The sequence below is a fragment of the Giraffa tippelskirchi genome, chromosome 9 (genome assembly GCF_054371585.1).
Source record: "Giraffa tippelskirchi isolate mGirTip1 chromosome 9, T2T-mGirTip1v1.2.pri, whole genome shotgun sequence".
In the NCBI taxonomy this organism is placed as follows: Eukaryota; Metazoa; Chordata; class Mammalia; order Artiodactyla; family Giraffidae; genus Giraffa; species Giraffa tippelskirchi.
The window spans coordinates 114,468,662-114,484,592 of NC_137283.1; the positions used below are offsets into that span (position 1 = coordinate 114,468,662).

General features: G+C 35.6%; 1 protein-coding gene across 8 annotated transcripts in view; it reads right to left on the reverse strand.

Moving 5' to 3' along the window:
- The window catches only part of GRIK2 (glutamate ionotropic receptor kainate type subunit 2), an 840,407-nt gene that overhangs the window by 220,249 nt on the left and 604,227 nt on the right, over window positions 1-15,931 (reverse strand). For 4 of the 8 annotated variants that reach the window (XM_081530949.1, XM_081530948.1, XM_081530946.1 and 1 more), the window contains 2 exons: window positions 14,106-14,219; window positions 10,226-10,530 (listed from right to left, as the gene is read on the reverse strand). In XM_081530949.1, coding sequence (XP_081387075.1) covers window positions 10,516-10,530; window positions 14,106-14,219 — 129 coding nt within the window. In that variant the 3' untranslated portion in view covers window positions 10,226-10,515. Of the gene's footprint in view, window positions 1-10,225; window positions 10,531-14,105; window positions 14,220-15,931 lie in introns of those variants that run through there. The other 4 variants (XM_081530944.1, XM_081530945.1, XM_081530942.1 and 1 more) reach the window with 1 other exon arrangement.

Sequence of the window (15,931 nt, forward strand, 5' to 3'; positions counted from 1 at the left end):
TGGAGTGGACTACTTACAGGTAGTTATTCATATGCTCTAAGCTCTTTCACCTGTCTGCACCTTCAAACATAGGCTTCCCACGTGGCTCAGTGGTAAAGAATTTGTCTGCCAATGCAGAAGACGCAGAAGACGCAATACCTACCTGGGTAGATAAGATCCCTTGGAGTAGAAAATGGCAACTCACTCCAGTCCTTGCCTAGAAAATTCCATGGACAGAGGAGCCTGGAGGACTACAGTCCATGGGGCTGCAGAGTTGGGTATGATTGAGCACAAAGGTTTACAGTTTTCTGCCTTCAAATATATTTTTCCCACAGCCTGAAATATCTGGTATTCTTCACCTGCTAGATCCCTACTCCCAAAGTAAATATAGCTCAAGATTTGTGGAAAGCAGGCAGTGGCAGCCCCTCTCCTAATTCTTTACCAAAGTAGTTCTTAGGTTCTGGGCAAATATAAAAACTCCCAACAGTGAAAAGTAAGAGTAACAAAGTCTCGCTGAAAGTTGTAGGGATGGAATTTAGATATGTACAGAAAATTGTATATGGAAGATAATTGCTAGGTTGTAGACAATGTGTAGGGCTTCCTATGTTGCACTACCAGTAAAGAGTCTGCCTGCCATTGCAAGAGATGTAAGAGTGAGATGCAGGTTCAATCCCTGGGTTTGGAAGGTCCCCTGAAGAAGGGCATGGGAATCCACTCCAATATTCTTGCCTGGAGAATCCAGTGGATAGAGGAGCCTGGTGGACTAAAGACCATAGGGCTGCAAAGAGTCGGACACAACCAAAGCGACTAAGCACACACACACACAGTAAATGTGTAAACACACTAGGGCAAGAGCATGAACATGTCATCAAAAATGGTTCCTTTCTACTTGAGAGATAAAGCATGTTCTAGATGGCTCCTAAGAAATAATTTGTATAAAAGCAGAGTAAAAAGAGAGGACTGGTTTTTGATGATAATTCTGTTTAAAAACAAAGAATGCATTCTTAGAAAACTGTAGATCCAAAACTCAGTCTATTTTCTCATTTAGATGTAGGCTGCACCACTGTCTCACATTGCAATAGTATGTTGCTAGGGCAGGGTGGTCAAGCTGACCTACTCACATGACTAGGATTCACGACTTTTTAAAAATAATTCTTGAAAATATACACTTATAAGGCAATTGATGAGGAAACTTGACTAACATTTTTAAAGAATTGACACTAAATGTAAGACTGCAGGAAACCAAGATGCTTTGGTCTCCTAAAGGCAGATGAAAAGAATGCTTTGTTTTCCTCATCAGATGTTCTTGCTCAGAGGTCCATACTTCATGCCAACTAGACAACTAGGTAGGTTTTCCAACACATTTCTGGGAAACTATCCACTTCCCTTGCCCTGACCATAGAAGAAAACTGAAGGAGAAATTGAACTGAAGGGACTCTGGATTAACCATGCTGAAATCTAGAGAACAAAATTAAAGTTTGTATCATAAAAAGTTCATTCTCCAGCCTGCTTTTCCTTCCTGATTGAGAATGCTAGCACCCAAGATTATGTCACCTGGACTACAGGTTGTAGGATTTCTTTCAGAAATTATATAACATGGAGAATAGATACATAGATGTAAGTGTTTATTAGACCTTCCAGATGGAAAGTCACATCCTCCCAAACAGTCCATTATTATAGGAATTTCAAGCCTGATGTCATTTGAGAGATGATGGTTCTGTATAACTTCAAAGCACTCTGCTAAACATTAAGCTGTATGATGCAACTTTTATTTTAAAAGTGTCTTCAAAGCACTTTTCAGAGAAAAGCTCAGCTTTATATAAATTTATCATTAAACTATTTAAAACAAAATAAATAAATAGAACACTTACATAATAAGAATATATAATAATGGAAAACATTATGCAAAACATAAGAAAAGCAGGAAATGAAAAATAAGTGAAGTAAAAAACAGGAAAGAAAATGGCTAAATTATAAGCATGTATTTTAGCAAAAATAATATGTCTTTTGGTAAAATTTAATGAACCAAATTTAAGAAAAGAGGAAAAAATGACTAGAACTTTACATGAGAAAGTGACTCAGTAGACAAAGTTTATAAAATTTATATGATGATCATATATGAAAAACTCATAGTACATTTGAATACCTGATATGCATCAATGCACCATACAAAATTGACTCAAAAAGAGGTGATAAAATGAATATGTCAACAACTATAAAATAAATTGTATCAGTTATTAAATAAATCTTCCCAGAAAAAATCTAAATACTGTTGAGTTTTTAGTTTCGACCTAATATAAAACAAATACCTCAATATATGGACTGCTTTGCTGCTGCTGCTGCTAAGTCGCGTCAGTCGTGTCCGACTCTGTGCGACCCCATAGACGGCAGCCCACCAGGCTCCCCTGTCCCTGGGATTCTCCAGGCAAGAACGCTGGAGTGGGTTGCCATTTCCTTCTCCAATGCAGGAAAGGGAAAAGTGAAAGTGAAGTCGTTCAGTTGTGTCCGACTCTTAGCGACCCCATGGACTGCAGCCTACCAGGCTCCTTCCGTCCATGGGATTTTCCAGGCAAGAGTACTGGAGTGGGGTGCCCTTGCCTTCTCCATATGGACTGCTTTAGAGCACAGCAAATACTGTAGACCAGATCCTTTCTTTTTAAATGCAGTGGGCATAACACTGACAAAAACAGCTAACAAAATGGTTAAATACTGTAACTAAGGGTCAGTCACTATCAAATATTCCTAAAAACAAGATATAACAAACAAAACATAGCAGTCCATTGAAATAATTTTCCACCATATCCAATAATATTTTGTGTCTGGAATATAAATATTTTAATATTCAGAAATTGACTAACACATTCATCAAAAAATAAGTACAACTAGAAAAATTAATAATAATCTCCACAGATAACCAATGTATTCAATAATAATTAGCGTCCAATCCCAAGTGGCCCTAGTGGTAAAGAACCTGCCTGCCATTGCTGGAGACATAAGAGACACAAGTTCAATCCCTGGATCTGGAAGATCCCCTGGAGGAGGGCATGGCAACTTATTCCAGTGTTCTTGCTTGGAGAATCTTTTGGACAGAGGAGCCTGAAGGGCTACAGTCCACAGGGTTGAAAAGAGTTGGACACGACTGAAGTGACTTAGCACAGCACAGCACAATTTTGAAAAATAATTAATTGGAAAACTATGAATAAAAGTATTCTTGAGAATACAGCTATTATTGTATAATAACAAAAAGTACAATTGCAACAAGGAAAACAAAGTTCTCATCAAATACAAGAAAAAATAAAACAGATAAAGGCAATGAAAACTAGTAAAGGAAGAAATTATAGCTCTGTGTAAGAAGCATGATTAAATAGCTAAACTATCAAAGAATAAAAATAAATTAAAAACCACCAAAGAAAATTACCTGTAAAACTCTTAAATACAGGGATATTTCAATAAAGTGATTCAAGTTAAGGAAAATCTTCAAAAATAAATTATTTTCCTATATTTATATCATAAAAAGCAAAATCATATTGAACTCATAAGTAGAGCCCACTCAGTTCAGTTCAGCCGCTCAGTCATGTCCAACTCTTTGTGACCCCATGGACGGCAGCACTCCAGGCTTCCCTGTCCATCACCAACTCCCGGAGTTTACTCAAACTCATGTCCATTGAGTTGGTGAGGCCATCCAACCATCTCACCTTCTCCAGGGGATCTTCCCAACCCAGGAATTGAACTGAGGTCTCCTGTATTGTTGGAGAATTGTTTACCAGCTGATCTACCAGGGAAGCCTGTAGAGCCCACTAATGCTGTTTTAAAAGACAGTCAGTAGTCTGGCCTCACAAGCTCTATTTAACAGATATTCTACTGAAATTATGGCATTTGGTCTCCTATTATTTTTGCTTATTCTATCACTGATTTTATTGCTTTTTGAGGTTTTTTTGAATATTCAATGAGAATCTTATTAAAATGCTAAGAAAGAGCATATCTTTTACAGTGTTAATCAGAATAACTTCTATTATGAACAAGATCTAGTGAATACTTTGATTACAGATTTGCAGACAATTCTAATTGTTAGCACTGTAAAACTAATACCAGAATAAATAAAAATGAGCACTAGTACGGAAACAGTAGATTAAAGATGAAAAACAGAGAACATGTTTAAACAGAAAACAGGCTCTGAATGAAGAGGACTTTGATGCCTTATTTCTTCAGAGCTGTTTTTATTTAGATCTGACTTGGGAACATCATAAGTGCTTTCCTAAAGTAACTTCAGCTCTGTCTCCTGCTTGACAGCTGGTGTAGGGGCCCCAGACCATCTGCCAAGTGTGGAGCCAAGTCATGGTCAGACACCTCCAAGCAGAGAGAACCAGTGTTCTCATGTCCTGATTTTTAAACAGTTTGCATTGTTTCCCTCTGAAAAAGTTTGGCTGTTCTTATGTTTATCCTAAATTGCTTCAAAAATATGTATTATTTTTTATTATTTGGGAAAATTGCATGGAAACATTTATTATGACAGTAAGAAAAATTAGAGATTTATAGAGCTATATTTTAACTTAGCCAGCTTTTGGTTAACGACTATGAAAGAAATTGTGAATCTCATAATTGGAAGATGATTTAAAAAGAAAAGAATTTTATGTTTATTAATATTATACCAAATACATATATAAGTGCTAATTTAGTTGATATGTTTTATGCATTCCTTCAAAATAAATTCAGAAGGCTGCTATAGTATATATAAATGATTCATTTTAAGGTGTTTATTTGCATTCATCTTGTTACTTTGAAACAATGAGATTTAATCAGAATCCAGTATTATTAACATTTGTGAAGTTTATTGAGTACTTGGTTTTATAACATATTATCTAAGGCCTGCAGACAATTTCACTTCTACTAATACCACCACTGGTCTAAACCACATTTTAGTCATTCTAAAATAACTGTGCTATTTTTTCCTTAGCTCAATTAAATAAATGTTATAAATGCATGTAATAAACTTTGATCTTAAAAATGGAAAGGGGTCTTATATTTAAGGGAATTATTTAAGAATAAACTTAACTAGTATTTCATTACATTTTAATGATTCAGATTACCCTAAATGTAGTTGGAAAAATACATAGACGCCTAACAGATCAAAAAAATGTTCCATTCGTTAGGCAAGAAATGACCAATAACAACAATAATAATAAACAACAAATAATAATAACACAGTTGAATGCTATTACTCCATTGACTGGACAGTATTATTTGTTTCTTTTTTTGGCAGACTCCTATGCTTTTACTGCTGTAGGGCTGAGACATCTCCCATTGTCTGAGTCTCGGTCTTGAAATTTCCTTCAATTCATCATGGCTCCTAGAATCTGAACTCTGCCATCCCTAATTAACATTCATGCCAGAAGCCAACGTGCACTACAGGCTATCTCAATTGAAAGTGAGAATACCAGGAGGGAAAAGTGAAAAACCTAGCAGCTACCATCAAAACAGCTTAATGTTTTCAAGAAGAGGCAATTCTAAAGATGACTGGCTTGTTAGGATCAAAGAGTACTGATGAGAGTCTCCATCTGAGCTCATACATTGTTCTCTCGCCTAGGAAGCAAACCTGAAAATTTGACATCTCAAGACATTATAAAGGCACTTTCACATGAACATTCTGGATTGAAAATAAATAACTATCATAATCTGGAGCTTTTGTTTTAAAGAAACAACAAAATTGTGCAGCAGGCATGTAGAGCATGCCTACTGAGGTAGAATTGTTACCTTAATTTTTAATAAATTATGTTTATTATTTACCTTTTTTTTCAAAATTCAAGTGCATTCTGAGGCAAACTACAAAAGTTATTTTCTTTTATTTTGTTTTGCAAATCTACTAAGCAAAAGCATGCTTTTTAATGCCTGATTCTCACATAATCACACACACACACAGATACACACACACATCCCTTTACTACACTACTGCAGGCACAATCATCACATTCTTAGCTGCTGCAAACTGTGTTGACCTCTTTTCAGAAGAATAACTTCAGAGAACTTACATAATGTTCAAAAAATCTAAGTTTTATTGGCCTTAATTATCATTCTAGAGAGTTTTTGTTTTTAATCTATGTCTATAGAAAATCTCCCAGAATTTGGTAAGGTGAGAAAAATATCTTTCTCTCTGAAATGTAGTATTTAATCACCTGAAACTAATTGACAGTGTAACACATTGAAATGAACTGCCAAGAAAAAAAGGTCTAGAGTTCTGCTAGTTGTGCTGTTCAACAACATTTCAGAAAAGATGCTTCTGTGAGAGCAATATGGATTTAAAGGAGGGGTTGGTTTAGTGATTATCATTCATTTTATTAAAAAAAAAAAAAGCTGGTATGCTATTTAATTCCTACACTTGACTGATCAGTTTAGATTGGAGATCTGGGTTGTTACTGTCTTGCTACTGGGATTTGTATGTTAGCCATTAAATATTTCATTAGCTTAATTCACAAGTGAAAGAAGAAAGAGGGAAGAAAAGAAGAGCCAAAGCCCAATCAATCAAATGTGCCATTTCACCGCTCTTCCAGTAAACGGTTTGCTGGGAAGGGAGACTGCACCTATTAGCTAATCTCCAAACTACATTTCATTTCTGAATCTAATTTATTATCCCCTTACATGAATAATCAAGATTTGACTACACAAAATTACTGCCAACATCTCCATTCAGATAGGACTAAATAGAACTCATTATCTCCCTTTCCAACATCCTTATCACGCTCTGTGGTAATGCTAATGCCACGCCTCATGGGCTTTTAACCTTGAAGTAATTGTTCACCTTTCTCAACTGTTTTTGCCTCACATGTAATGCATTCATGATAAATCTCATACATGATATTTTGATATTGTCTTCTCTTTCCTGTTGTATCTGGGTGCAATATCTCTCAAATCAGACTCTATAAATATCCCATTCAGCAGTACCCATGAACAAACCATACCTCCCTTGTTCAAAACGTCCTTTGACTCAATTCTTTGTTAAACTTAAACTGTCTTAGAAAAGGATATGCATGGACTCATCTTGTCTTTTTTTTGGTGTCTAAATTATAAATATGGGATTTAAAGAGACTAGTGTATCCACTCTGGTTGAGTAAATATAAAATTACTGGAAGCATAAACAGAGCTTGGAAATATAGGAGAAACAGATATGATGAGGCCTGAATTGAAGAAGGATGTTTGAATCGTCTTGAGTTTGATCTTCAACATGAAGCTAGGTGTATGTCCTGAGTAGTTAATATTTACATCTGAATCTCAGATTAAGGATATAGTTAAAATTGAGATTATACAATTTTACAAGGTACTATCATGATGACATCTTTGAGAAAACTAAAGCAAAATTATTTCATTTCCATGTAGTTTTCTGTGGTTAAACTGAACCAAAAATTCATATATCTCCAATCATTTCTTCTAGAACTTGGAATATGTTATTCATAACAAAATAATCTCCAACAAAATTATGGTATTGATAATAATGTTGACAACTGAAAAGAATATAACAACAAAATGAAAACACTTAAGGGTTTTTATTATGATAGCATTTTAAAATTAGATTTAGTAAAGAAGGATGAAGGAAGCAGATGTGTGTATATGTGTGTGTGTGTGTGTGTGTGTGTGTGTGTGTGTGTATGTGTGAGATTATGTGCTAAAAACTGAGGTTCTGGTCACTTATAAAGCCTCTAAATATTGAGACTCTAAGATTTTTTAAAGTATGCCTAATTTCACATTAAAACAAATAAAATAGTCATTGGCATGCTAAAATACTACTAGTCATTAAGGGAAAGAACATGTTTCTTTCTCTGTGATACAACTACTGATAGTTTTATGTTAATCTAGCTAATCTGGAGGTCTAAAGAATATGAGAATATATTCGACATAAAATACAACAAGCTACTCAAGCAAAAATGAAAATGACAAAAGCACAGTCTCTGAAACAGAAGAAAAAAATATGATGAAAAAAGATTTGCTTGCTTTTGAATAAGGTATGAGCATCCTGAGATTGAATGAGGCATTCATCTCACATAAACATTTAAGTATACTTGTACATGTATATCTACTGTATCTTCCTTAAATTATGTTGATTTTACCATCTCCAGAACACATGATTAAAACTGCTTATAAACTGTATAGGAAATGATAAAAATGAAAAACCTTTTTCTTTGTAAACCAGCAGTGTCTGGGTTTCCAAGCTTGAACGCTAGTAACTCTCTGAGAAGAACTACATGCTTGGCAGTCACCCTGTGACAATGGGAAGATAAGAATCAGAGGGAAAACCCTATTGCAGGGACAGATGTGAAGCCTTAGAAATCTTCTTTTGTTGATATTATGGAAGAAACTGCAGAACCATTTAGGGGATATTTGGTCACTTCTCTCTTTTGTACTGTGATTCTTTCCATTGTCCTTGGGAGTTTGCTTCCAGATAAGCCTCCTGTAGGCTGTGGACTCCAACAATAAAGCTTAACAAGCCTAAGCAAGTAAACTCAGCACTGAAATACACAACTTTCCAGGAAGTGCTAGGAAAATAAAAAATAAGACTAAGTTGCAGATGCAAGCACATTTGTTCAATTCATTGAGCAACCAGGAAGAAAGAATCTCCTTAGGAGTGATTTTTCTGAAAAAGTAACTAAATTTCATAGCCATTGGCACACTAAAGTGCTACTAGTTGTTAAGGGGAAGAAAATGTACAGTGGCATTTAGTGCTAGTAATCTTTTGATGGACAAAAATCAATTATTATACAGGCACCATAGAGTGGGAAGCACTCAACATATTTAAAGAGGCATGAAAAAATCTATTGAAAACCAAGAGTACAGAGGGGAAAATAAGCATTCCCTCTATGAGCTTAAAAAAATATCCAGCCACCTGGTACTGTCCCTTGCTAGTGTACCCATGGTAGTAAGGACAACAGGATGAGGCTGATAAACTGAAAATAGAACACACATTGGTCTTCAAAAGCTCTCTATATCTCATTCAGAATGAGTATTTTTGTTACGATTTTTGGTGATTATAAATTTATATTTTAACAATTGAAAGTGAAAGTGTTAGTTGCTCAATCGTTTCAGACTCTTTGAGACCCCATGGACTGTAGCCTGCCAGACTCCCCTGTCCATGGAATTCTCCAGGCAAGAATACTGGAGTGGATTGCCATTTCCTACTCCAGCAGATCTTCCTGTCCCAGGGATCAAACCAGGGCCCACACAGCTGGTGGATTATTTACTGTCTGAGCCATGAGGGAAGCCATTTTACAATTTTATGCTCATTTATGCTCATCTATGAAATCATCATAGATGAAAATGTGATTCTAAGGTTGATACTTTAAAATTCCATTCATAATGATAAATACAAGAAGCAAGGGAATTTTTAACAACCACTGAATTCGAAATTCTAAAACCAGAGAGGTAATGTGAGGAATATTCAGGAGATGGCATGAGTAGACGAGAGTTTTAGGTCTAGCCTCTTCCTGCAGAAGAGGCTACATAATTTCCAAATTATATAGCATCATATAATTAAAAACTATAAAAAAAGTAATTACATATTTAAAAATTGTTCAGAGCTTCTGAAAATGAACTCTTTCCATGAGATAACTATATTCTATACCCATACAGTGTATTGGGCATAGATTATGTTGTTGAAGAGGTGTAAAAAATATTTTAAACAAGATGCTTAATCTCAGTTCTAAAGAGAAAAAGTGAGTTAAGCTCCATTACTCTTGATTGTCCAGAAAGATCTGAGATTACGGTTTAAAGAAGCTGAAAGAAAACTGAGTGCTAAATTAGGAAAGGAGAGAAACAAGAGGAAGACCAAGGCATCCAAGCGAGAGTAACCTAAATCTTGGTCCCTGAGGAAACGTCTAGATGTCTGGGGACACACCTATAATGGTATCATAGTACTTTAGCATATGTGGTATTTCTGGATGAGAAACATTCTTTAGGTGAACAATTCTCAATCAAGATACTATTTTGGTCATGAACTATAGCTGTTAGACTTTTCCAAGCTGGGACACTAGAGATTTCATTTTACAGTATTGGTTGCTCAAGTTGGCTATAGATTGGTTGAAAAAACTACTGCTCTACTTTCTAGGTCTGTGGTCATGAGTAGGTTACTTGGACAATCTGAATACCAGTTTTCCCACCTGTGAAAGAGTATGGATAATGGTGTCTAACAAAAAAGGTTATTATGACAATTAAATGAGTAAATCTATGAGTAGTGCTTTGAACATTGTCAAGAACCTAGCAGGCATGTCAAAGATGTGTGTTATTAGTTTTTGGTGATGAACCACATTCATATAACTGTATTTAATGAAGCTGAGAAGCAGATAGAAAACTGGCCTCAGTCATTATGGTCTTCTTTGAATTTTGCAACATTTTCAAGATCTTTCTTGCTTCAGGGCCCTTGTATATGTTGTTTTATCTGCTGAGAATACTCCTTCCCCCTCTCTTTACTTTGATAATTTCTTCTCAAACTTCAGCTCTGTATCCTTCCGCAGTGAAGTCTAACCTGATTCATCCTTCCACACCTGATCCTTGGTGTCACTCTTGATCATTCTGTAAAAGGAAGCATGCCATGTATCTTTCTTTCATATCCTAATCACAGGGGGGTATGTCTGTGTGTGTGTGTGCGTGTGCGTGTATGTGTGTTTAGTTCTCCTTATGAATTCTACCATTTTCTAAGTTTCATAAAGGCAGAGACCATGTCTATTTTGTCCATTAAACACAGTGGTTAGCATAAACCCTGGTATATCATTATCATTAAGTATATATTTGTTAAATACAAAAAGAATGATAAAAAATAAAATAAATAAAATCCAAGAGAAATGGAGCTAATTATGATAAGCACATTGATAAGGTCAAATTTTAGAATACTTCACTGCTTTTTTTTTTTTTGACACCTAATAAAAATGTCAAACAAGAAGCATTAAGTGAACTTCTCTTTGTGAACATATCATTATTTACAACATAGCCAGAATCTTCTCTGAAATTTTCGAAGAGAGAAAGGGACAAAATAACCATAGAATAAATCAAATGATCATACTTCTTTATAAAATATAAGTTAAACATCAATAAATTATATCAAGCTGGCTTATAAAAATAAGGGAAATAATCTCTTCAAATCTTTTCCTAACTGTGGATACTCTGTGATCAGACTGTTCAGAACAAGATTTTTCAACTAAGTGATATAAAATAATAAAGTATCTTTTCAAGAAAAATCACAATCACTTTGAAACTAACACAGTGACATAGTCTAAAATAAAAGTGACCTATTTTTTTAATATGTAAGCTTAGAGTGTGTTTCAGAATTGATCTTACATGTTGGTTATATGGAATAACGATCTGAAGAATCAAACATCATTATAGATCAGAAAAAAAACCCAAAAAGTCCAAGATTCAAAGCCCACAAATACTGTTTAAGGTAATAATAATTTTTAAAAAGTCTTTCTCTGGCTCTGATATGAAGCTAAGATTTAATACCACTTGTTTATGAACAAATGTAAGATTGTTTATTAGTGAGAAAAATATTTGAATACTTCTTACAATTACTTCTTGAGTAATTAAGCAAAACTGAGAAATTGTATGGGTAGTCTAATCACCTGCTTTGTTTGGACAAGAAGTTTGCAATAACCTGCACACTTGAAAAAATATTTAAATACAGTCATTTGAAAGTTGTTTATTCTCTCTAATTTTCCACTTAATTAAATACCTTTTTTTTTAATTTAATTTGACAAATACTTATTGAGTGCCTGCTATGCCCCAGGCACTTTTCTCTGACAGTGAGATCAAAAAAGTGTAAAATTTGATTACTGGCCTTGTATAGATTCATACCAAATAGAGATCAGATAAACACAAAATTTCTAACACAGAAAAAATTAATGCATGGTAAGTCAAATGATAGAGTATTACGATGCACATAATACACTTCCCTGCCTGCCCCAAACATACACAGCTGAGTGGAAAGATCAGAGTTTCACAGAGTGCATGCAAACTGAGATGGGTGTGGAAGGATGAAAAACTTTTCACAGGAGAACATAATGAAGTGGGCAAAGATTTGAAGCCATAAAATAAGTGATGCATTTGAGAGTTTGGCTGTATCAGGGAGAACCAAGAAAGTAGTATGGGGGCTAGTTGCTGAAGACAGTTGCCCTTGCCCAGCACCTTTATTTTGTGAGCATTGTAGAGGCATATATGGTATAAAAACAAGAGACTTAGTCAGATCCTAATTCTCAAAGGAGTGGTTAGTGATGTTTGGAGAAATATTGTACACATGAAATAATTCAATAATAGTATAGTAATAAGCTTAAATAATATGAAGTACTGACAAGTTCTATATTTCAGGAATGGAGAGAAACATATTGCAAACAAAGGGAACGGAACTAACACAATCACAGTACTGAGCTAACTGGTTACCCTAGATCAGTTAAAATATAGGATTTCTGAAAGGGAGAAATGGGAAATGAGGATAGAAAGATGAGAGAAGACAAAACTGTAAAAGGCTTTGAATAACAGGGTCAAGATTTGGGGGCCTTTTTAATGTCCGATATGGACTCAGACAAGAATCTGTCTGCAATACAGGAGACACAGGAGACACGGATTCAATTCCTGGGTTGGGAAGATTCCCTGGAGGAGGATATGGCAACCTGCTCCAGTATTCTTGCTGGCAAAATCCTACGGACATAGTAGGCTGGAGAGCTGTGGTCCATGGGGTCGCGGAGAGTTGGACACACCTGAAGCGACTGAGCCTAGCACGCGGCAGGGACTCACTCAAGACCGGTAAGCAGAGAAGCAGGGAATGACAGAATTAGATCTTCACATGGACAGTGAGGTATATTACAAAGGGGAAAGGTTGTCAGCAGGAGGAAGTTACACTGTTACTGTAATTGTTCCAGTAGCGGGTTATGAGATCCAGGATATACTGGCAGAAAAAGAACGTAGTAGTGTCCTGTGAGTACGTTCCATCTGAGGACCACGGCTGGTGGATTTGAGAGTTAGCTTTGAAAAGAGAGGGGGATACAAAATTAAGTTAAAGGGGACCAGAGAAGTTTGGATACAGTGGAGCAAGTATTCACTGAAGTTCTTAGCAAAGGAGTGATTAAAAAAACACCTCATGAACTTCTATCACCGTCATTTCATGATCACCAGCTTGCTTCATTATCAAGAGACTTTCACCCTAGCTGTTTTGTTTTGGTATGTTTTGATCTAACATCCTGTATTGTTACTAAAAGGACAAGATTATGAATTCCTCCTGGCTTGATGTTCTACCATAAATCAAATTTAGAAGTCATATAAATGCTAAAAGTGTGTGGAGGTTTGTTCTGGACATTAATCTCACATTCTTACTGACGACCCGAGGAATAAGAGGAATCAACATTGATAAACTTATTCTGTAGGTGAAAGTACCCACTAAATCATATAAAAGTTCCTTGCTTGCCCTAAAATTAAAATTCTTATTTGCAAATGGCATAGTAGGCATATATGAACATTACTGTGATCTAATTAAAATATATAATTACAAGAAGGGTAAAAATGTCTAGCTTATCAGTATTAATTTAATTCTGTTGGTGGTGAAAATATTTCTGACTTAAAACAGCACTTGTCATTTGATTTCATTAGGGGGATTAGTAAAGTAAAAGTGATTCGCCATGATGAAAACAATTAAATTGAAAGCAAGGTTAAAACATAATTATAATAGAAAAAATTTTGAGAAATAAACGGCATGCCCGCTGAAATTTATTTGCAGGAAATGAAAGCAGAAGCAAAGTTCACATGCAGCACCTCACATAATTGTATTTATACAACTGCTTGTCCATGTATTTTTCAAATCTTAACATTGACAATTTTTAAACAGCAACTAATTTTGTAGAAACATAAAGATTCCCAGTAATAGATAAAGCTGTATTATTAATCAACATAAGCAGCCCAAACATTAATATAATTTACATCATTAAAGGCAAACAAAATAAAACTGTGACTAAATTAACATTGACTCATCCACTATACAGCAATTGCTAAATAACTGTAAAATATATTACATTCTGTTCATTACTACTCCAATTATAATGTCCTTTTCTATCCACTTCCATGTTTATCTACATTTATCTAAAAAGAATGGGAAAACGAATACTTACCAAAATGGTGGTAACAATCAAAGAACGATTGGATAAGGAATCTGTGATGTTGGCTGGCTTTCCCTTTTGACTTTCTGTCATATTCAGGCCACTGGCTGGATCCCAGGTTCCAATCTATAAAATAACATATGTACTTTGTAAATCATCCATCAGACACCCGGAGAGAGCACTGCAGAGAAAGTTAAGACTGCTAACACTTATTATTCACCTTTGCTACATTATCTGCTGTTGCTGAAGTAAAGGCTGCATGTTTTCAGCATGATTCACTGCTTTGCGAAGTGTGTCCAGTGAAGTGTGACATTAAAGAACAAAATGATCCATTGCACTTCTACAGTCAGTGTGGGAGCTTAATTTTCCATTCAAACTTTCATTCACCAATATAAACCGCAGTTGATGATACCTTGATAGTTGGTTGGAAACTCATTAACAGCATACATCTTTTATAGTAATGGATCTATCTTATCCTTTCATTACAATGGTAACATGCCATACTATATGGACAAAGCTAAAAGAGCAAGACCTGGGGATCCAGGATAAATTGATAGGTGAAGGCAAGTTAAAAAGGGCATTGAGTTATATTCACAGCACCCCCAGTAAGGTGAAATCATACCCCAAATTACCTCTGGAAGTTTTAAAAATATACCTTTGACACTTTTAAAATACTCCAAGAAAGGAGATTATAGCAAAATCTCATCTGATAACCTATTCTAATACTACCACTTATATCCTGTTCAGTGTGTATTTTAACTATTAGGCGGTTGCAAAAGTAACTGCGGTTTTGGACCATGAATTTTAAATCATTATATCACGTTCAAACACATCTTTAATAATCAAAACAGGAACCATTACAATCAACATATTTTTGCCAATGAGAAATAAGTTGGTTTATTCCTGTAACATAAAAATCCATGCTTCAGAATTCTATGAATTCTTGGAAAGCATTTTTGACCTCCTGCTCATTGTGGAAGCATTTTCCCTGCAAAAAGTTGCTGAGATCCTTGAAGAAGTGGTAGGCAGTTGGCAAGATGCCTGGTGAACATGGCGGATGAGGCAAAACTTCGTAGCCCAGTTGATTCAACTTTTGAAACATTGGTTATAAGACGTGTGGTCAGGTCTTATGGAGAAGAATTGGGTCCTTTCTGTTGACCAATGCTGGCTGCAGGTGTTTTGGCTTTTGGTGCATTTCATCCATCTGCTGAGCATACTTCTCAGATGTAATGGTTTCGCTGGGATTCAGAAAGCTGCAGTGGATCAGATTGGCAGCAAACCACCAAACAGTGACCAGGACCTTTTTTGGATGCAAATTTGGCTTTGGGAAGTGCTTTGGAGCTTCTTCTCAGTCCAGTCACTGAGCTTGTCATTGTGGGTTGTTGTATAAAATCCACTTTTTGCTGCACGTCACAATTAGATCAAGAAATGGTTCATTGTGGTTGCACAGAATAAGATAACACAACACTTCAAAACGACAATTTTTTTTTTTTTTGGCCAGCTCATGAGGCAGCCACTTATCAAGCTTTCCAATTTGTCTCAAATGCCGAATAACCATAGAATGGTCAAGGTTGAGTTCTACAACTTCTCGTGTAGTTGTAAGAGAATCAGCCTTCAGTGATTGCTCTCAGTTGGTCATTGTCAACTTCTGATGGCCAGCCACTGCACTCCTCATCTTCAAAGGCTCATCTTCAAAGGCTCCCGTCTCCTTTGCAAACTTCTTGAGCCATCACTGCCCTGTAATCCTGCCCCTAATATTAATATACCCTCTGAAAGATTAAGCCAAATGCTGTCTGTGTTCAGACATATTATACTCAGTGAACACAGGTTATAGAATG